The 23496-nt window shown below is 41.1% G+C and overlaps 1 protein-coding gene across 2 annotated transcripts in view; it reads left to right on the top strand.

The window, feature by feature from the left end:
* The window catches only part of Gpd2 (glycerol-3-phosphate dehydrogenase 2), a 143882-nt gene that overhangs the window by 96148 nt on the left and 24238 nt on the right, over positions 1-23496 (top strand). For both annotated transcript variants that reach the window (XM_052724089.1, XM_052724088.1), the window contains exons 7-9: positions 15003-15167; positions 16367-16511; positions 22657-22850. In XM_052724089.1, coding sequence (XP_052580049.1) covers positions 15003-15167; positions 16367-16511; positions 22657-22850 — 504 coding nt within the window. The remainder of the gene's footprint in view (positions 1-15002; positions 15168-16366; positions 16512-22656; positions 22851-23496) is intronic.

Genomic DNA, 23496 nt, shown 5'->3' on the forward strand with positions numbered 1-23496 from the left:
TATGTGAATTCCAAAGTATCAATACTGTATTTTCTTGCTTAAAAAATTCTTTCATTAAAACTTTATTGTAAGTCAGGCAGTGGTGGCACATGCCATTAATCCCAGCACTTGGGAGGCAGAGGCAGAAGGCTCTCTGTGAGGTTAAGGCCAGCCTGATCTACAGAGTGAGTTCCAGGACAGCCAGGGCTGTCACACAGAGAAACCCTGTCTCAAAAAACCAAAAAAACCAAAAGAGAAACAAAGCTTTATTATAAAAATCTTGCTAAAAAAAAATAAAATCACTCACCAAAAAATAACCAGACTCAAAGACTATATGCATACTAAAGAATTCCTATATGGTTAGCATAGCTATTATCAATACTTTCTAAGGTTTTTCTTTTGTTTAATTCTGTACTCTATTCTTCAGTAATGGCTTTACTGTATTAGTTTTGGAGTTTTGGTATGACTATATTGGAAGCACATTTTGCATAGTAACTTGAAATACTGTGTACTTTATATTCTCTAGACATGATAATATTCTTACTTTTTTTATATGACTATCAGTTTTGTTTGTGGAGTTTGAGAAGATGGCGAGCAGAGGCATGGGGTAGCATAGAAGGCCTGGATCACGGGGAAGTATGTCATTTGAATTGTGTTGCCAGTCGGGATCCAGAGAATAGAAGCACTGTTTGATAGGCATGGAGGAAGCCAGTTTGGGGGACTGGCACCCTTGAAGAGACTCATGTTGCTCTGAAGGCACCCCGGTGTAGAAAGAGAACTGAAGAAAATGGAACAAGAAGATGTAAGTCATGGTCCAGTGTGCTCTTTGCTTACATTTCTGTCAAAACTCCGGTGTCCACCGCCTAGATTTTCTTATTTAGATTTGATTGGTAGTTGACTTTGTGGTTTGCCTCTTTGTTTCTGAGTCTACTTACTCTTGCTGGTCTCTTTAAATCTACAGTATGAGAGTGAATGAATAAAGTAATGTCAAGTGTTTCGAAGTTCTGTTTTAAGAATAATCTAGATCTTTAAAACTTCAATAAGGAAAAAAAATCTGTGATTGCCCAACTGGTTTATGTCAGCATTTTGGAAAGAATAGTAGTCTTTAGAGCAGTATTAGTGATATAAACCCCCTGGAGAGAGAAGAATGCCTGGTGCATGCTAATTTTGTACTTATCCAGGTGGAAGAAGGAGAGGAATAGCCAAAGCTATAGATAGAACAAAGGTATGTCAGTTGCAACCTGGTCGCAGTTTGGGCTCAGCTCTCCTCACCAATCCCAGAGCGTGACATTGGTAGTTTATTTATTTATTTTTAACCTGTATCATATTAAGATCTAACTTTGACAAATTGCATTTTGATTTATAGTCTGTGCTTTTGGCTTGTGCTTTAATGGCATTAGCCAACTCCAGGCACATACTGAATTCATTATGTACCTTATGTATGTAAGTAGTAATACTTCCTTTTAATGAACATACGGTCACATCAAAGTGCTGTCGAGAGCATTTCACAAAAGCATCTTTGTGCAGTGCTCCTCAGAAGTTTGTCGAAGACTAATATGCTGTATTTTAAGTTGCATTTTAATGGTGTAATATATTATAATTTTGCTCTCTCCTTAAGGTGAATAGTCTAGTATCGTCTGTTATGCTTAAGTTTTTAATTAGAATTCAACATTTTGACATGTAAATTTTATTTGTGACCAGGTGAATTAAGAGTCCACAGAGTAATTTGACTTTGAATCTGTAAACTGAGCTATGTTGCCGACAAAGAGTAGATAAGGTACTTTTTTCGTGTTCCCTATCGATGATGAGCAATTCACAGAATTTACTGACGCAGCCCTTTGGGGCAGCACTAAGCCTTGGCAATGTCAACTAACAAGGTTCTTTTTTTATACATTTACTTCATTTTATCTTTATTTATATGCATGTGTGTGTCTGAGTGTGTACCTTGTGTGTGTAGGTATCTGCAGAAGCCAGAAGAAGGCATCAGATCCACTAGAGTCCCATTGGCTTACAGGTGATTGTGAGCCACCTGGTGTGGCTGCTGGGAACCAAGCTTAAGTCCTCTGCCAGAGTAGCCAGCACTCTTGACCTTGAAACCATTTCTGTAGTTCTGTGAACAAGGTTCTTGTCCTTAAAATGTGGACAAATTTTGACACCATTGGAGGACAGGGCTCTGAAGGCAGGTGGGTAGAGTTAGAGAAGTGAGTCAGCACATGGGTTTAATGTCCATCTGGGCTCTGAGCAGCCTTCCATGGTGAGGAGCTTTGAGTGACAGCCACCTGTTCCAGCTGACATGGCAACTTTGTGTCCACCCTGCTCATCAGTGTATGGCTCTGGCCAGGACAAGAGTCTTTGCAGTGGAATCAGATGAATGATGGTATGCAGCTTTCTTCAGGAGGAGGGGCCTATGTAGGACACACCAGGTAATCCTTTCAATTGGTGAGAGGCCAGTCTTTGGGAGAAAGACTAGGCAGGATGTTCAGGCTCCTGGCAAATGAGCTGGGACAGGGTTCTAGTTCATGGGAACATGGAGGGAATTGAGGCAGGGTTCTAGTCCATAGGAACATGGAGGGAATTGAGGCAGGGAGATATATGTTTGGTAGTTACGGTGGACTGACTACAGCTGTAGGGATCACTGAACCCCTGCGGTTTGAAGGGAAACAACAGTTTGTGGGCATATGATAGCTTTGGGCAGGTGGGGGCTTCTTGTACACTGCCAGGTATGGTGAAGGGTGGCCGTGGAGCCAAGCCTGCAGGTGGAAAGGTGCCAAGAATGATAAGAGGGGAAGGTCACCTTGACTGTCTTAGGAACTAATAAGATTGTTCTTTCACAATAACCAGCATCTCCAGAGAGGCCTTGAGAACTGCCAGGTACCCGGGTAAGAAGCGCTACACACAGATACATAACTTGATCCTTTTTATTTTTTTGTTATAAAACGAAAGTGAAAACATTGGTAAGGGTAGTATGTCCCAGCTTTGTACTTAAAAGTTGAGAGTGAATAAGTTTTTAATTTGATGTAGAGTTGTATAATATCTTATTTTGTAACTTATTTTATAAATTATAGTAAGTGTTTAGAAGTGTAAGGTACTAGTTTTGGGTATATATAATATATTAATATCTATATATATAGTTTTGGGGTAACATATATATATATATATATATATATATATATATATATATATATATATATATATAAACTTGAGTCTCATTACCTATTGCTACTTCATAGATAAAGGGAACATTTTTAACATTCACTGAATGCCTTTCTTTCTTTCTTTCTTTCTTTCTTTCTTTCTTTCTTTCTTTCTTTCTTTCTTTTTCTTTTTTGAAAGAGCTATTTGGAGTGTTTTTTTTTCCCCTTGAAGCAAGGTTCTGCTGGGTAGCCTCCACTGGTCTGAAATGTCCAATCCTGCTGTCTCAGCTTCCAGAAATTAGGGTTATAGGCTTGTGCCAGCATTTTCAGCAAGAGTTGCTTATGGTATTGTTTTATTGTAATTTATGTAATAGTTTATCTGAAAAAAAAAAAAGCCCCAGCTTATTTATTGAATTATTTCCTTTGTAACCTCACATAATTATTGAGTGTAAATTCCAAGCTGTAGAGTATTGGAAATGTTTTTTCTCCAGTCCGGGGGAATATTGATTACATATGTAGTTATTTCTCCCTCCTGCCATCCCAAAGGGGGAAGTTCTATATTACATGTTTACATTATTTTCATCAACATATTTATTTTAATATATGACTATGGAATTTGGCACATTATTTGATGTACATAGTTACAATATTGATACCTTTTCCTTGTTAACTGTGTCATACATAAACGCCATGTCTTTTTGTCTGGAAGACAATTCAGATATTCTCTTATTAGCAGGGAGTGAAATTAAGCTGAATTTCACAGTATTTTCATCTATGCACTGTTTTTGTCTGAACATGAGTATTGGTGAAGGCCCAGAGTACCTGATTCTTCGTTTCTCTCCCATGATCAGGCTATGGGAAGTTGATTGACATTAGAACAACTCACAGTCTGTAAATTGATTACTTTTAACGATCCAAACAAACAAGAAACAAAACCTCAACACCTCCCTTCTCGCCAAAGAAAAACTCCTGAGTGATGGTGGGGCATAGAGTTCTTCCCCTTACTCATTCTTCTGAGAAGCTAAACATCCCATGAGATCAGTGACTCAGGTTGCTGTTCAAAAAGAAAGGCCAGAAATCAAACCTATGATAATAATCAAATTAAGATCAGCGTTTTGTCAGTGAAGGTTCAGACAGAGGGCTGAGATGTAGTTGAGTTGGTAGTTTTTTGTTGCATTTTTTTTTTCCTGACATATACACAGCCCTGGGTTTATCCCAGCATCTCGCAAATTGGTTGGTAGCACTTGGGAGGTGGAGGCAGGATACTTTTCATTTGAACATTATGTAAAAGGAGAGATAAGATCAACTTAATAGAATGCAGTCTTTGTTGACTGTGGTAGTTTCACACTTATAATTTTTTCATGTGTTCTGAATTTGGTCAATTCAGAGACTTAGTAGATGGACAGAGAAGTTCCTCTTAGCAGTATTTTACAGATTAAAAAAAGATCGAGGAAGGATATGAGCCTGGTGATGGGCAGGGTCCCGACCAGGCATGGCCATTTTTCAGCTTGCTCTCCCCGGCAGATGTCTGCTCTTGGTAAACAGGCTTTTCAAATAATCTGGACCCTTGGCCCTGGTCAGAATGATTTGATAACAACCTGATAAGGGGTGGAATCTTCTGAGATTAGAGAGAGAAATCTGATAAGAAACTGTCTCGGGACAAAACAGATAAAGGTTCTCAGAAGGCTGCTTGCAGTTAGAATTCCCTGGCTAGTCCTTAGTGCGGGATTCCATGTGTTTATTATGTAGGTCACACTCCTGAGTCACCCCTGGGGTTGGCTGTTTCTGTATTTTGCAAAAAAGTATTCAGACAAATAAAGAGGATGGGTATGCTTTAGTGAAGGAGTTCATTCACGTTGGCTGTCCTGTGATGGAAGGTGCTTTAGTTACATAAGAGGAATTCTTTGGGCTTGTTCTAGAATTGTTAGTTTTTTAGTTGGTTTATGTTAAATTTGGGAATAGACATTTTAACAAAAAAGTAGAGCTGGGCCATGTCAGAAAAGTCATCAGAGCCTACCCTGTGGCAGGCGTGTAAGAAAGCTGAGGTACAGTTAATGGGAATTGGGAGTTTAATGACATGCAGAAAACATTAAGAGAAAAGGAATTTTCTTTTCCCTCTCCCTCCCTCTTCTCCACCCCTTCCTCTTTTTCTTCCTGTTCCTCCTTTTTTTGTGATCTTTTCAGACAGGTTCTGTCTGTATAGCCCTGACTGTCTTAGAACTCTGTGTAGACTAGGTTGGCGTCAAACTCATAGACCTACCTGCCTCTATCTCCTGAGTCCTGGGATTAAAGGCGTGCACCACCATGACTAAACCTTTCTTCTAACATTTTCTTGACTTTTCTCACAATGTAGCCTGGATTGGCTTTGAATTTGCTATTCTCATGGTTGTCATCCACCATGCTAGGATTATGGTTTTGACCCACTGTGCCTGGCATGGGAAAGAGATTTTCTTAGGAAGAGCCCCATAGCAAAGAAAATGCTGGGAAGTCGCAAAGGCCTGTCCCAGGATCTGTACTTTCTTCACTGTGGCAAGTTCCCAGGTGCACTTAGCTGCTGGCCTGTCCGTCACTGTTGCAGTTAGAAAACAGACAGCCCTGCCACTGAGCATCCACTGCTTTTTTAACTAATCTCCAACACTGAATGGAGAAGTCCTGTGACTAGGGAACAAGGCTGGAGGCTGACCTTCCTTATGTGGGAAGAGAGCCTCTTGGCAAGGCTGAGAGATGAGACAGGGAACCAGGTGGACACTAGGAAGCCAGCCCAAGAAGCCCCACAAGTACCAGGCAACTGCCTGCTGCTAATGGCTGTTTAAGGGACTGTAACTCAGCTTAACCATTTTAGCCCAGGATACCATGTTTTATAGCTAGTGTTGATTTCCTCTGTAAAAACTGGCAGAATTTCCTGCTTGTTTTTTTTTTTTTCCCTTAAGAGAAAGTGAAGAGCCCTGAATGAAGATTTGATAAGTTTAGTATTTTGAATCAATCTACTGCTCTGTCAGTATATTGGTCTCATTTTCCTCTAGGTTCAAATCCATTCTTACATCTTCTTGTTTATTTAAAAAAATTCCGCGTGTCAGTCGTAGCGAAAGGAGAGTAAAGATAGAAAAGCAACTAATAGGAGGAAAGTGGAGTTCAGAGATTTAGAGACAGGTTGATGCACATTTGAGGGAGGGGACATTTGCCAGCCTGATGACCATTAAAACTGTTTATTTTTTGTGTGTGGGACACCCACAGGCCCTGATACACACATGCAGGTCAGAGCACAACTTGGAGGAGTCGGTCCTTGCTTTCCATCGTGTGAGCCCAGGGATTGAACTCAGGTCATCAGGCTTGGCAGCAAGCACCTTTACTTGCTGAACCATTTAAAATCGAAAAACATTGGTTTTTTTAAAAAGCATTTTTGACAATAACCATAATTCGTGTTTGAAACAACATCTCACTGTGTGTAGCACTGGCTGTCAAGGTCCACTAAGGACTGCTAGGAAACTCCTCTCTTTTCTCTCTCTTCCATGTGTGTGTTGTGTGTGCATGGGTGTTCACATGTGTGTAGCACACATGTCAGCAGGTGTGAGTAACTCTGGGTGTCTTCCTCCATCTTTCTCCAACTTTTACATGGAACCAGGGTCTCACTTGAACAGAGAGTTCTTTGGTTGAGCTGGTTAACCAGCTCTCTTGTTTCATGGACCCCGTCTCTACCTCCCCTGCACGGATGCTAGTCTGTCAAGCCCACCCAGTATTTACATGGGTGCTGGGAATCTGGACCTCATGGCTATAAAGCAAGGACCATACCCACGGAATCATCTCCTCCACCCCCTTTCCTCTCTTCTGATAAATTAGATGGTAGCGGCAGCTCTAAAGGGGCCTTGGGTGGGATTATAATCAGATAAGGTAGAATCTGGAATCCGTAAGTATTGCCCAAGGGGTTTAGGACATACCTGTAACTGTAAATGAGTTCTCTGGTGAGGTTCCTAGAGAGCTAGGGTTACACCTGGGAAGGAAGAACGTCCTTGATTGTGCTGGTGCATTGGAGTCCTCTTTGTCAAGGGCTTCCACCTGACTTTGCTGCAGTGACTCAGGAGTTGGTCTGTAGAGACAGGCTTTGACACTGAACACACGTTCCCTGTGAAAGAAACTTTTCAAGTCTGCCCCAGATTTAGGAGAGAAGAGTTCATATGTCTGGAGCATTGGGTTTGGTCGCATTTTAAGAAAACTTCAGGGGTAAGAAAGGAAGTTTGCTCTGATACGAGGAGCCTGGGAGCATGACAAGACTTTGAGTTTACTCGCTAGCTCACAGTCCAGGGCAATTGGATCAATCTGACCTTTTTGGTTTCTGTTTCCACAAATGATGCTTGGGTACCCAGCACAGAGGCAGTAGCTGTTGAATGAATAGCCACAGAAAGAATGAATCTTAAAAATCTTCAGCTCAGTTTTCCTGGGCGCTGACTCTATTCTGGCTGCGGCCTCACTGTCTGGATGGCAGCTCAATGAAGGTAGATCTTCTCCATCAGAAGTAGGCCTTCCAGGCCCGCCAATCCGTTTCGTGTGCTTTGTGAACCAGGAAGAGTAAAGCAGGACTGTGAGGCTTCCTAATTTATGGCTTATTAAACAGTCTCCCGCCTTTTGACTCTCCAAACTCATTTCAACTAATTTTTGTCATATTGATCTTTTCACTTTTGGTCTCCTAAGAAGTAATGAAAGGAAAGAAGGAACAAAGAAGGAAAGCCAGTTTTAAAAGAACTGCTCTGGCTTGTGCTGGAGAGAATGGATTGTCCTCAAGTAGGCAGGCACGGGGAGTGTTCATTGTACACTAATGTATAGAACATTTTTGTACGAAAATAGCTAATGAATACCCAAAGCATTCTGTTGTTTGCATTTTAAATGAAGTTTCATTTTTGTTACTCTAGTTAGATTCCGAAGTGTCTGAGAAGTAGAAAACCCACTCCTCATTAGATTCATTTAAAACTTTTTTCAAGAAAGGAACAGTCCTGGGGGTAGAGAAACTTTACTTCAGCATGTCATGTTAAGGCATTTGACAATGTTTCCTTTACACGGGGCCAAAGACCCCAGATCCACCCTGATTGCTAATTATTCGCACTGTAAATAGCTTATTCGAGAACTTAGGGGGAGACAAAAGAAACACGGAGGAACAAAAGGCCTCGGATAATGAAAAAGATATTGTGAAGAGAAAGGCCAGGCAGAATTATGATGCGGGTCACATCCTGTGTCTGCATTTAATTGTACCTTTGTATTAAATAATAAAAATGATTACATGTTCGGTGCTAACAGGTGTCCCTTCTTGAGAACTATAGTATGGGTAAGTGACAGCAAATTACTCCAATTCATCAACTTGGAATGTTATGCTTTTGATTTTCTCTACTTTATATTAGAAGACTATAGTCTATATTAGAAGACATTTTCTGGAAAAATGTACATCAACCCAGGATGATTTAAAAAAAAAAAAGACAACTTAATTCCTGGTAAACATGTATAAAATATAGGTGAATACTTTACGGCATCAGTAAAAGAAAAGTGATTTTGTAGGCACTATCTAACATTTTTGAGTCATACTGATACCAGACCTTTATTTCTGGTACTTTTTTGCTTTTTTATAAGCTTTGGGTATCACTGCAGGTTAGCACTGGTGGAAGGTCATAAGTGGTCTTCCTCAGTTGCTTTAAAAAAAAAAGATTTTTGTTTTTTAAATATGTTTGAGGATTTGTCTGCATGTATGTTTATGTATCACAAGAGTGCAGTGTCCGTGGAGGCCAGAAGAGGGTGTCAGGTTCCATGGAACTGGAGTTACAGATGGCTGTGAGCTTCCCTACGGATTCTGGGAATTGAACCCGGCTGCTCTAACCAACTCTTAGCCACTGAGCCATCTCTCCAGTCCCTTCCTTAATGCTTTAATTGCTTAAGTCTCACCACTCATGCATTGGTGTTGGTCTGGGTGGCGCCTCTGTTCTTGTCTGGGGTAGTCTGGGTGACCCTCTGCTCCGTGCTAAACTTGAATCTGTTTGTGAGGTAGGTGTTGACGGAATGACAGAGCTGATATGGCCTGGCCTGGGACCACTGGGGCGAATCACACTTCGAATCTTCCCCTGGGTCCTGCTCCCCTGAGAATGTCCTTCCTTTCCACAGCATTGACAGAGAGTCCTCTGAAGGACTTTTGCCATGGCTACTAGTATTAGTAGTAGTAATACTGACCAAGCAATTTCCCATCGTGGAGTCCAGAATTGGAGTGAAAGGGGACACCGAAGACTTATGACAAAAGTCATGGCTACAAGGGGATAAGAGAGGGACAGTATTTGTAATATATTATACAGTTATACAAATGAAACATAATTAAAATTTCTAGACCAGTGAAAAGGATGATTTCTGCTTTTCTTTTCTTCTTCTTGTTTGTTTTTCTGATTTCCTTGGTAAAGCATTTTTTCCCCTTTTCTCTTTTTTCTTTCTTGACTTTGTCTCATTATGTGGCCTTGACTGGCCTGGAACTCTCTATATAGACCAGGCTGGCCATCTTCCTCTGCCTCCCATGTACTGGGATTAAAGGAATGTGCCACCATGCTTGGCTTGTCTGGTTTTTATTGGACATTTATACAAAATATGAAAAGCAAATCCTTGAGAGGAGCAGGCCATCACATGAGCTGTGCAATTTCAGAAGTACCCAGCCTCTCTGTAAAGGACACAGGAGACACACACGAGTTCATTGCCTTATCCATTTTCCTCCAGCCAGGTGAGTGATGTCCTCAAAAGTAGCAAGCCAGGAATTCCAACCTCAGCATTGCTCCGCTCTGTGCCTGGTAATGTGTCCTCTCTGCATTATTCCCTCCGTGTATCCCGACTCCACCAGTCCGGACACCAGAAGCCCTTTCAATAAATGATTTTGGAAACTGTGTTGTCAGAATTCTCCATGAAACTGTTCTCATTTCCACTTCTCCTTTTTAACTGTGCTCATCACATGTACTTAAAGCAGAAGTTAAGAAGCTCCACACGTTCATGTACACACACCTATTTCGCTCAGTTCCCTGTACCCTTCCTTTCAGAAAGGGAAGTTTTAAATGTAATGGCTACATTAAATTAGCTTGACTTTTGTACATTAGCCCAACTGGAAAGGGGAAGCTGCTAGAGAGGTCACCGTGACACCGGCAGTCTGAGACAATGAAGCTTGCTGTGAGGATTTTGTTGGAAATGGGGCTAAGGCTGTAGGAGAAGATATTCTTTCTGGCAGGCACCTGACCCCTTTGCTCATCAAAATGATTGTGTCAGACTCAGGTCAGGGCATAGGATGATGGGAGGAAATTCTCTTAATTGCAAACTGGCAGTTTGATGATGAAATCATGACAGATGTTATTTTAATAAATTGTTTTTCTTAAAAGTTAGACTTCTCTGCAATAGTAGTACATGGGAGTTAGGCACACTGGTTTATGCATAGGTCTTTGCACAGCCAAGGATCACTTAAGAGTATCCTGTACTAAAGGGATTGTAGGGGATCATTACAGCATTGTAGAATTGTACCAGCTCATTTGCTATCTTTCCCATTTTTTCATATTTAGTTATTCTTCATGTCCTTTATGCATTCCGTGATTTTCTTCCTTCTTCCTTCCCTCTGTCACTTTCTTTCTCTCCCTCCCCTCCCTTGCCCTTCCCTTTCTTTCCCCTTCCTTTCCCCCCTCTTTCTCAGCTGTTTGTCCTTTAACTTAGTTGCCAGACTTTAGTTCTGGAATTCCTGTGTGTGAAGAGTTTTTGTGCAAAGCCTGTCTTTTAGATGGTTCACCCCAAAGTACACATGCTCCCATGTGTTCCTGTTACAAGACTTCCCACCCTTCCATGGAGGCCGTTGGGAGTTACACAAAGTCTACCCCAGCAACCTGTATTCTGTTTGGTGGGTACGTCTCGTGCTGTCTTTGGACAGGTCCCCTCTGTTCTGCGCTTCTGTCCTTCGGGTTGTAAGCTTAGTGTGTGCACATATGTAAGATTTCAAGTGCAAACGAGAACAGAGCAGGAAACAGATTTGCGCAGTTGCCGTCTGGGCCGTTGTGTGGGTGCCAAGGTAATGCTGCTGAGTGAAACAGGCGAGGGTGCCTGCTTCGGAGGAAGTGAGTTGGGAAAATCTAAACTTCGTGAGCAGATCTATTGGGCAGGCATTTTGGTCTATCCCATCCTGGTGTCATGATTGGCAGTGTTGCCAAAACCTTCTTTATCCAGAAATAAAATTACAGGACACACAGAGATACTTTTCAAAATGTCAGGAAACAGAGTGGGGCGATGTCATTGAAAATAATGAAAATGTATCACACCTCAAGAAGTGCTCACTGCAGGCATCGGTGTCTCCGGGTGAAGGGCAAGTTGAAGTGAATAGAGGAGCTTTGCTCTGAGTGCTGAGAGGAAAGTGATGAAGGCAATGCCTGGACACAGTATTTCCGGGTGGAGACAGGAGCTCCCTGGCTCAGAGGGAAGTCACTTCTGTGCTCTTTAGCTCTTAGGAGCTAATCACAGCTGTGCTTCTCCACAGAACAAGGGCAACATGTGAGCTAGCCCTTAGGCACTCGCTCATAGGCATTGCTCCTTCATTTCCTGTTTATTCAGGGCTGGTTAGTTTGGGGTTGAGCTGAGATTTTATATATTGCTGGCTTTTCTACTGTCCTCAAATGTCTAGCTATCACTTACTTACTAGCTTCTAAAAATTTAACAACATTTATTGGATATTTGTGTTGTTCTGAGGGAGGGAAGTTGGGGGGGCGTAAACATAGACCTTCCCGCTATGCTCTGCAGCAGGAGGCTGACCCAGGCATTGCAATGGAGGGTCAGTTCCAGCTGGGCAGCCTGCCTTCTGTCTTCCCCATTATATTCCCTTCATTTGTCTCAGTGCTCAGCTCATAAAAAGGGCATGCTGTTTTTTTTTGTTTTGTTTTGTTTTAAGTAAGAGTTAGTTGGGCCACGGTGGCACAGGTTGATCTCTGTGAGTTTGGGGCCAGCCTGGTCTACAGCGTGAGTTCCAGGACAGACAGAGCTTCCAAGTGAGACCCTGTCTTGGAGTTCCCCACTCCCACCAAAAGAAAAAAAAAAGCAGTTGATGAGATATGGGTGAATACAGTATCAGAAAGACTGTGGAAAAGGTACATGTAAGACATAATGCTGGGCTAAGAGAAAGTGTGCACAATTTCCTTTGAGGGGACAAGATGTGGATAAGGGGGGACTTGATGAGGAGATAGAGGAATTGGATTCTAGGATGGTTTCCTGGAACTTCCAGAATGGTACCCAACCGGAAGAGTAATAAGCAGGGCAAAGACAAGAAGGCCTGGATATCAGGTAGCTGCAGATAATTCTGGCAATTCAAGATTATAAGGATAATAGGGATAGGACTGTGGTGGTCCAGTATTGTATCCTGAAGTGGTCCATCACTAAATGACAACCCTGAATCAAGGCAGGGTCTGGCTAGGGACTGAAGGGCTGTGGAAAGATTAGGATCAAGGCGGTGTATTTCCACCCTTTCAACTGCTTTCAGTTGCAGGATGTCTATACCTTAAATTGTATTGGATTTAGAAGCTAGTTAAGGAGGCATTTCTTCACATGGAAGGAACAGCCATTGATGCTTACGATGTGCCCCAATGTAAGCAATGCTTATATAACATACTCTTACTGCTTGTAAAATGAAGTAAAGAAAGGTGGATGCTATCAAAGTCGGCTTGGAGCCGGTGTTGATGGTGGTGTTGATGGTTTGCCCTGAAAACTCAGGAATGCATTGTTTTGATGCTGCCTTCAAGGTTGGGGACAATTCTCTTAGAGTTTGGAAGAAAGCAACAGGCAAGCCAAGTATAAATCCCAGCGGCTGCTGGGAGGAGGCAGAGGGGAAAGAGATGGTGCCTTTCAGAGCTGAAAAAGACATTGGAGGAAAATGAGAAGTTACAGTTTTTGAGTTAGAACTCAGCAAAGCAAGGTGCCCAGTGCGGCTGTCTGATCCACAGTGTGGGAACCGGAAGTTCTGTCTGCCACGGTGCCTGCATCTAGAGTTTAAAGTAGTCCGTCCACTTTCTGTGCTGAGGCAAAAGTGGCTGAGCCAATGAGTTCCCTTGTGACAAGTCGATGGTGCCAGCAAATGGCTTGGCTTTCTTGTGCTACCAAATGCCTACCTGTGCCAGGGAGTCAGTTAGGCAGTCCACTGATAAACACTTAAATCACCGGAAAGGTCCATGGGGTGGATCCTATTTTCTATTAATTTAATTTTATTTTGAGACAGTCTTTATGTAGCCCTGGCTGTCCTCAAACTCACAGAGATCCACCTGCCTCGGCCTGCTGAGTGCTGGGGTTAAAAATGTGCACCACCGTGCCCAGCGTTCTCGTCATCTCTTGACCCCAGAGAGGAAGCAAGTGTACAGCGAGATGCTATTTCATTTCTTAGGTTGTGTGTATTCATCTAGTCCTGCGCAGCTTATTCTGGTTTTAAAGAACTCACGTTAATCAAGGTTGGCTTCTTAAACTGGACTATTTTAGGCTGCTTTAGGGTCATGCTGAGTTGAAGGTAATAGGTTCTGCATGTTTTCCTAATTCCCACCTCACTACACTGCTGTCAGTTTTTCTTCTTGGACTGTCAGTCTGTAAGTTTTTTGATACAGTAAAACCCAGTGTAATATTTGAAGGGTAATAAATGGCACAGTTTTGGATAAAGCCATTCCAGAACAATAAACATCTTGCGCATCAGGCCTTAATACCCATTCTTCCCTTACAGTGCGTGCACTCAGGAGGAGAGTTTCTTCCAGGCCGGCATTCTTCAGGCAGTTTTCGAATAAGATGTTTGTGGGGAGGGGCTGCAGGATCTTCAGTCATCGATTCTCTCTTTATAACTTTGCCCTTTTCCCAGGAACAGATGACTCGTGCAGGGCTCCCAGACTGAATCACAAGGAAGAAACTTTACATAAACCATTTATACTACATGTTTGGTATGCTGGTGGCATAAATCAACAACAATATCCATTACAGATTCATCCCTGTATCAGTATTATCTTGATAGAACTGATCCCGACGTGTGGGAATTTGAACTCTGATTCAATACATCTATCCCTGGATAATTAATTATTCAGGGCACAGAGAACCTGGCCCTGCGATGCAGAGTAATTCTTCCTGGTCAGCGTTAACTCCACTGGCAATAATAAATAGGAAAAGTCTCCAGTGATGCCAGTATTTTAAAGTGATTAATCATCTCTTCCCCCTTCTCCTCCCGCTTAGTTTGCTTTAACTAGGATTTTTCAGCAATAAATCTCTAACAACACAGGTAGGAATTGTTCTGTAATTAAATCTTGCCCTGCTTAATTTCTTACCTTTTATGTGCTATTAAAAAATGTTACATTTTTAAGGAGCCCTGATCAAAATTCAAAGCAAGAGAAATCCTTTTATGGAATACTGAGATTCTCTATGGAAGAGGAAAGTCTTGAGTTTGAATATTAGATAGGCATGCACTCATAAAAAATTGTTCATCAACACCAGTTGGAGTGTCAGATATTCCAGGGTTTTGAATTGCTTCGCTTCCATGTTTATGGCTTCTCTGTATTAGAAAAAGTCTGACACATACATATGTTCCCACATGGAGGGAATAATTACTTATTTGAGAAATAAGCTAAAAACTTTCAGATAATTGAAGTCAGCTTTATAGGAAAGGACTAATCTCATCCTTTCAATCCTACACAAAATGCACTTGCTGGAGAAGCAGGTACATGTCGCCCAAGGAAGGCCACATATTTCCAGATGGTGCCCTGTAGAGCTGCCCAGCCATCATGTAGATCCCAGGTGACAGGGACAGATGTGACATATCTGTTGTGACACACTTCTGTACCACCAGTCCGTGGCTCGAGGTGACTCCTGTTCTTCCCCTTGTGCTTCTCTCTGCTGCAGGACAGCACAATGACGCACGGATGAACCTGGCCATCGCCCTCACTGCTGCCAGGTATGGGGCTGCCACAGCCAATTACATGGAGGTGACGAGCTTGCTCAAGAAGACAGACCCTGTAACTGGGAAAGAGCGTGTGAGTGGTGCACGCTGCAAGGATGTCCTCACAGGTATGCCAGGGGCCACGAGGGAGGCATTTCTTAGCATTTTGCTGTGCCTACATAATGACTGAATTAGGATTTTTCTGTCACTTTACTTTCAGTGAAGGCAGACTTCAATCATATTAATTATATTCTTTATTGTCAACAATGCCTGGTTTAACATGAAAATTTTCCCTTGTGGGACTTGCCAATTTTCCCCTTTTGTGTTAAATAGTAACACTAATGATAAGGATAATAATAAATGCCCATAGAACTCTCACAGCTGTGAATGCATTTCATTTCCCTCACAGAAACATGTGATTAATAAAATTAAATCAATGTGCCAAGTCTTTGAGCATCACTTAGGTGGTACAGGCAGGGCATTTACGTGTCTTTCGAGTCAATCACTTATAACTTAAGATTTCTATTCCTGCCGCAACGCTAACACTAGGTAGGGCGGCTGCAAAATTGCATCATTTCTTGAGCAAAAGCAACACTTGTGAAATATATTTTCTCATAGTAATGTAGTTAAACATTTGGCTATTTTTTTTCTAGTTGGAAAAAATGTAGTGTGTGTGTGTGTGTGCACGCGCATGCATGCATGCATGCTCATACGCACATGCCATAGCTTGAATGTGGAGGTCAGAGGACAGCTTTGGAGTCATTCCCCTTCCATCCTGCAGGTTCTCAGGGATCGAACTCAGGTTGTCAAGCTTGGTGTCAGGCATCTTAATCCCATGAGCTCTCCAGCTCTCCCTTTCAGTGTCTCCCCCCCCCCCCCCCCCCCCGCTTTCCTCCTTTTTCTCTTTGCATTTGGGTTTTAAGGACAAACCATTAACTTATCCCACTTTCTTTGTGTTTAGCACTTTATATGGTTTTTGTTTTCCAGTGCTGGGGATTGAACTCAGCTTTTCAAATACTAGGCAAGAGCTCTACCACTGATCTGCATCCCCACTCTCCAGATCATAGGCACTTTATAAATAAATAGACCGAGAACCACAATGAAAAGGTGGTTTGCTTTTTTTTTTTTTTTTAATTTGGACTTGTTTTGGGTAAATTTACTCAGAAGTGAGGCTTTTGTTTGGCTCCTTCAGTAACTCTGGATGTTCATGTCACTTAGTGTGGTATGCACTCTACTTCAGCATAGGTTAAGTTAATAGATGAACTAATCCAGCACTGGTGAGCAGAGAACAAATGGAGTATGTAATTGATGCTGCTTTTCTTCACAGGGCAGGAGTTTGACGTGAAAGCCAAATGTGTTATCAATGCCACTGGACCTTTCACAGACTCTGTGCGCAAAATGGATGATGACCATGCTCCGGTCATCTGCCAGCCCAGCGCAGGTGTCCACATTGTGATGCCTGGGTACTACAGGTAACAGCATTCAGTTTTGATTCCCATCACCTGAGGAAGAGGCTCACATACACTAAATGTCTTCTATTATGCTCTTAAAAATTTTTTTTGAAGTGTTTGCTGTGGTTTATTTAAATTTTTTTCATTGTATATATTTATGGTTTATGGTTCTGTTACATGAGGGACATTTGCTCACAAGCATTCATTGTACATTGAGCGTGTTCCTCCCATGTCCCCCGGCTTTCTCTTTTTCCCCCTCCCCGTCTCCTTTGATGTCTTCTTTCATGTTGTATGTACATAAATGATTTTAGAGATCTTTATAAAAATCTAGGAAACACATGAGAGAAAACACATAATTGTGCTCCTGAGATGGGTGTAACTGGTGTAATATGACTCTGTCCAGTCACACCATCTTCCTGTAAACAACGTGACTTTATCCTTCTTTAGGATGAAAAAGAAACTCCATTGTGTGTATACACCACTTTTCCTCTGTTGTTGGGACACCTTGATTGGTTTCCTATTTAATTATTGAGAATAGTGTGACAGTAGCATTGATGTGCAAGCATCTGCCCCATGTTGTTGCCTTGGAGTCTTTTGGTAACTATGCAGGCATGGTATAGTTAGGTCATATGGTAGATCTGTTTCTGTTTTTAGCTTTTTTTTTTCAGAACCTCTATGCTGATTTCCTTTGTGGCTGGACTAGTTTACACTCCTGCTGGCAGTGGATAGGGATCCTCTTTTGTTCATATCCCTGCCAGCATTTATTGTGATTTGCTTTCTTAATAACTGCAGTTCTGACTGATGATTAGTGGCGGTGAATGTTTTTTTTTTTTTCATGCCTTTATTGGCCATTTGTGTTTCATCTTTTGAGAACTTTCCATTTCATTGGCCCAATCAACTTAGTCACTGGCTTGCTTGATTTATTTTTAAAACATTTTATTGCATTTATCTATCTGGTGTGTGTGCCTGTTGTGTGTGCATGTGAGGAGGAGTGTTCATGCACAAACATGCACATGCAGGTATGATCATGTGCAGGTGTGCATGCATGCTGCGATAGCATGTGTGTGGAGGTCAGAGGACAGTTTGTGTGAGTCAGTTCTCTCCTTTTATCTGGGTCCAGGTGTTAAAACTCAGGTCATCAGTCTTGGCAGCAGACAACCTTTACCTGCCTCTGATTTGTTTGTCTGTTATTTTTTGAGTTTTTGTATATTCTAAAATTGAGTATTTTGTTAGACATATAACTAGCAAGAAATTTTTCCCATTCTGCAGACATTCTTCTCTGGATTAACTGTCTCCTTTGCTATGCAGTTTTCAGTTTCATGAAATCCCATTTGCCCACTGGCATTATTTACTGAACTACTGGAGTCCTATTGAAAATGTCCTTGCCTGTGCCTGTATCTTGAAGTCTTTTCCTCCTATAACATCAGAGTTCCATGTCTTACATTAATGTCTTTGACCTATTTGAATTGTTTTGTGTATTTGGATATCCAGTTTTACCATTTGTGGAAGGGGCTCTCTTGTCTCTCGTGTATATTTTTGGCATTTTTGTCAGAGATCACATGGCTGTATTTGAGTAGATTTTTAGTCGTGTTCTCTATTCTCTATCTAAATTATTGTTACTAATTACCATTAATATATAAGATATCTGTGGAAAAAAGTGTCTAAGCCTATGCTAAGAGTACAGATCATCTAGTAAGTAATAATTCTTCATGAAATAGCTTACATACAAAGTTGTTCATTTTGACATTATTGAGAAAGATTAGAAACTACTTCAGTTCTACCTTGGAGAAATAAATAAACTACAGCTTATTTACACAAGGGAGTATTATATACCATTAAAAATATGACTTCAAATAACTTTAGAAGGCTAGAAGTACACTAATGATACAATGTCACTCAAAATACACACCTAGAGCGTGTGCAGTAGGATCTGAGAAATACATGTGTCTACAAATTTTCTGTAAAGATCAGAAACATGTTGAACATTAATCTCTAGATCCCATGGATCTGGATGAAAATGTTCTATAAAGGTTTTAAATATCTGAGGAAGTAGGCACCTAGGAACACCATGTATGTTGTTTAACCACCCATGTTTTTCTAGTCTGTTAGCCTGTTTACATGGTGAGAACACAGATGCAGCTTTTATCCTCACTGCTGAGATTTTTCTACATCTCTCTCCCCCCTCTTTCCTCCTTGCCTCTCTCTTCTTTTTATTTATTTATTTATTTATATTTTTAATTTTTTTGGTTTTTTTTTTTTCAAGACAGGCTTCTCTGTAGTTTTGGTGCCTGTCCTAGATCCTGCTCTGTAGACCAGGCTGGCCTCGAATTCACAGAGATCCACCTGGCTCTGCCTCCCCAGTACTGGGATGGAAGGTGTGCACCACTACTGCCCGGCTCTCTGTTCTTTTTAAACGGAGTTTCAGCTGTAGACCAGGCTGGCTTCAAACTCTAGATCCTGCTGTCTCACCTTCTGGGATGGTCCTGGGATTGCAGGCCTTTTCTGTTCAGTAGCCCTCGTAGGTCTTACGTTTTCTTCACTGTTATATCACTCATCCACAGAGGTCTTAGGTTAATGCTGACGCTTTAGTCATGTCTTTTGAGGCAAACCTGATTTTCTGAACCCTAGTTTCTCCATTATTGGAAAAGGACTCACCATGCTCTTGTAGAGTGATTAGATAAGGAAAGGAAGTTACTACACTGACATTGAACTTCCTGTGCTGGCTACTACTTTACCTTCCTGTCAGCACGGGCCCCTGATGAAGCTACTGTGAACTTCCGATTCTGTATCATCTTAGCACATCATTTGTGCACAAAGTTTGGTAAGGATCTGTTTTGAGACAGCATCTAATCTGTTGTCCAGAATGGCTTCAAATTCCTACATTCCTTTTGACTCCACCTCCTAAGAATTGGGATTGCAAGCATCAGCTTTATCTGTTTTGTTAACTGCTATGTCTTTATGTCTGATTAGTGTAGAAACTTGATGACTTTAGTAGCCGTAGATTTTTGGAATGTAGGCTAGTAGATAAAGAGTTAAGGTTGTATATCCATTGTTTCTTTTTGGGTTATTTGCAGAAGTATCTTTATGGAATAATAAAATTTGGTATAATCCTAACACTCCAGTAACAGCTCTTAGGCATGTGTTTGGGGGAAGTAGGGATGGTTAGTAATAGTTTTTAGAGATTTATTTTCTTTTACTGTATTGGTGTTTGCCTGCATGTATGTCTCTGCATCACATGCATGCTTAGAGCCTGTGGAGTCAAGAAGAAGGTGTTGGATTCCCTGGTCTTGGAGTTACTGATGGATTCAGTACACTAGGTACTGATTGATTCCATACACCGTGTAGGCACTAGGAATCAAACCTGGATCCCTTTAAAGAGCGTCCAGTGCTGTTAATCACTGAGCCATCTCTCTAGCCCCAGAAGAACTATTTTAACTTCAGAAAACGCTATATACAGAAATCATTTTTGTAAATTTACTCTTAAAATCCAATTTTTTGATTTAAGAATTTTCCTCAGAATTGTGGTTTCTTCCAAAAGCAACACTAGCACTCCAATTGACTGCAGTATGTGAATGTAATCACCTCTTCCTTTCAGGCTGCTTTTTACTACTGACAAGAGGTCAATTTTTTCCCCCTGTAATGTGTGTACATACTGTTAGCTCTAACACTGATTGCTAAGTGGTTAACAATAAATTGATTTCAGTTTAACTAAGGGTTCTTCAGGAAAGCAATGGTCTGCATGAGAAAAATGTTCATTACCTTTAATCCTAGACACACACATAAATTAGCAAGCTTCCCCCGCTGATGCCAAATGAATCATACAGATTGAAAAGCGCCGTGCGCCTCTCACGTTGTACTGTCACAAGAGCTGACTCTTTGGGGTGACCTTGCAGAACTAATCCTTCATAAGAAAACAAACTTTTCCTCAAGGGAGACTATGAATTAGGTAATTTAGAACTGATGAAAGATACTTCCAAGTGGATTCTGAAAATTTTATACCGTTTGCGAGTAGTTCTGTCTTCCCTCTGTGCTTGTTAATTTTATGCTGGGCACATATGTCTTCACTTAAGCAGCTGATTCTCTACAGGTTCCAGGTACATGTCGCCTGGTAACTGTCACCTTCACCCTTTCAATGGCTTTTATTGCAGTGGAAGTTTTTGAGGGTCTAAGTAGTTGTACTTTTTCGACTATACTTCCTACCCAGGTCACTCAATAGTAGAATCGTACACGTAAGTTTATCATTTGTGTTATTTAAAACCTTCCATGGGTTTTCCAGTTTGTGAGATGGTTGTATGTAAACTATGTCACCATGAAATTTCTCTGACGTTTCTCACATGTTTTGTTTCAACAAAAGGCCATTTATCAAACCATAGCTTGGAATTTGAAGTTAGTGTCCAACCTAAAGTGACTGGTGGTTTAATCTAAGGGGACATCAATTTGGAGCCCCCTCCAAAATTTTGTAAGACATGAGATTGACTAGGAATTGTTAAATCCTTTTTAGAGAGGAAAAAAAAATATTGGACACTGGTTTTCAGCATGTTAGAGTGAAATTTACTTCTCCTCTGGGACCCTGGCTGGTGGTAGGAACCTTAGGGAAAGGATAGATTTTGAATGAGCAGTACTCTTCCCTGGGCTCTTTGAATTTAGAACGCAAAGCTTTGCAGGACTGGCAGCCTTGCAGAGAAAGACTGGTCCTCCCCATAGTTTACATAAAGAAGAGGCACTCATGGAGCTGATCAGAGATTTCTGTTTTATGTAAAATATTTTTGGTTTGCTTTTTAACAGTTGTTAGCCTCTCATCTCCCTACCCATTTGAATAAATCTTTGAAATGTTTTAAGGGTATAATAAACATAAGAAGTCTAATGCATGCTCTTTAAATACATTTGTGTAAGAGAGATTTCTTGAAAATCACTTAAACCGAATGTGATTGTTTCCCGCCTAAGGAATTTCATTGCAGAACATACCTTTAACTCTAGCTCTCTGGGAAAATTCAGTCAAATGTGACAGCTATGTAAAGATTTCTACTACTCGATTTGAATATGACACTTTTCCGGATCCTTTCCACTTCTTTGACAACTTCACATTTTCTTGAAAGTGTACATTCAAACAATAGTTTGTAGGCAGCGACCCAAGGATTTTATTTTTTAATGTAATTTTTTTATCTTAGGCCAGTGAGTTTGTTGTCTGCGAGTGTGTCTATGCACCTTGAGCATGCTGGTACCCAGGGAGGTCAGAAGAGGGCGTCCTTTCCCCTGGAACTGTACTTATCTATGTGATGAGCTGCCACATAGGTACTGGGACTTGAACAGTGATCATCTGGAAGAAGGGCTAGTGCTCTTAACTGCTGAGCCATCTCTCCAGCCCCATCTACGGGTTTTATTAATGTTTGCTTACAGTTGCCCATTCTTTCAAGAGTATTTGTGTTTAATTTGTACAGCATATGTTAGTGAAAATTCTTGGCTAAGATTTAGAAAGATTTTTTTTATCTGTGTGAAGGGCTTGTCTTTCACTTTAATTATTGGCATAATACATTAGTGTCTTCTGTTTGGAAGATTCTAGTTGCTAACCTATTCCTCTCCATTTGGCCCGACCAATAGCTGCTATTTAGCAAATAAGCAAAAACAAACAAACAAAAGACCATCCTCTTTTTTTCTCCATATACTTGTTGACACTCCTGTCACTTGGACAAAGTGGCACAAGTCAAGAAACAAAGGCCTTACTTGGTGATTCCATTTTAGTTTCCAGAAAGTTTGGCTTTGCTTTCTCATGTACTTCTCAGGTTTTCTACCGTGGGTTTTGCAAAATGTCAAGTGTCCCAGGAAAATACTTTTCATAGACTCCAAGAAAGGTTGAAGAGTCATCGTTAATTGGCCATAGTAAAAGAAATTATAGGCATTTATTCCACTGACATTATCTAATGTGAATGGTCCAAAGTGTAAAAACCAAAACAACTGAAAGACGATTGATGAGCCTTGCACTGTTAGAGGAGACGGTTGCAGGATGATATTACCACATTTGCTCAGTTCCTTATTTTTACTGTTTTGTTTTTTTTTTTAATTTTAGGAATGTCTATGGATTAGGATGGAATAAGTAGTTCACTTCTTTATTTTGCTTATTTGAACATTAATGCCAAACAAAAAATAAATTAGTTTCTTTTTACTTCAGCCCTGAAAGCATGGGACTTCTTGATCCTGCAACCAGTGATGGGAGAGTTATTTTCTTCTTGCCTTGGCAGAAGATGACTATTGCTGGCACTACTGATTCAGCAACAGAACTCACACATCATCCTATTCCTTCAGAAGACGACATCAACTTCATCTTGAATGAAGTGCGCAACTACCTGAGTTGTGATGTTGAAGGTAACGTAAGTGTTCCTGTAATGTTTCTTCCCTCTTTGATAGCTACCAGACTTTTCCAGGCCTTTCTTGCCTCTAGTTTGAAACATCACCACACCTTGAATGCTATAATCCTTAGCTTTCCCTCCCCTCCCCTCCCTTCCCCTCCTCCATTAATCACTAATTAAGAAAATGCTCTATAGGCTTACCTATAGCCCTTTCTTATGGGGGCATTTTCCCCTTTGAGGTTCCTCCTCTCAGATGATTCTAGCTTGTGTCAAGTTGACATAAAACTGGCTAGCACACCTAGAACACCATGCATCCCTTTTCCCATTTTATCTCTCTGGCTATTGGCCAGTTTTATGTCTGTACCTCCTCCTACTCCCAGACAGAATATTATTGTGTAGCCCAGGCATGCTTTGAACTCATAACAATTCTACTGTCTCAGTTTCTCTAGTGGAATTATGGGAGTATGCCATCACATCTGGTTCAACTGTGTCATTTCATACTTAGACAGTTGGAAGTGGCCCTTAAATGGCTTCTTTGTTTTTATCTACCTTCCCCCCACTTCCATGTGTTCTATGGTCTAATGGTTGTATTATTTATCCTTACTAAGTTAGGTAATATACATTTAAGCCCTGTCCCTTTGTTTCAGTGATGACTTCTGAGC

Source organism: Peromyscus californicus, unplaced genomic scaffold (assembly GCF_007827085.1).
Source record: "Peromyscus californicus insignis strain IS unplaced genomic scaffold, ASM782708v3 Scaffold_7__1_contigs__length_154581171, whole genome shotgun sequence".
Taxonomy (NCBI): domain Eukaryota; kingdom Metazoa; phylum Chordata; class Mammalia; order Rodentia; family Cricetidae; genus Peromyscus; species Peromyscus californicus.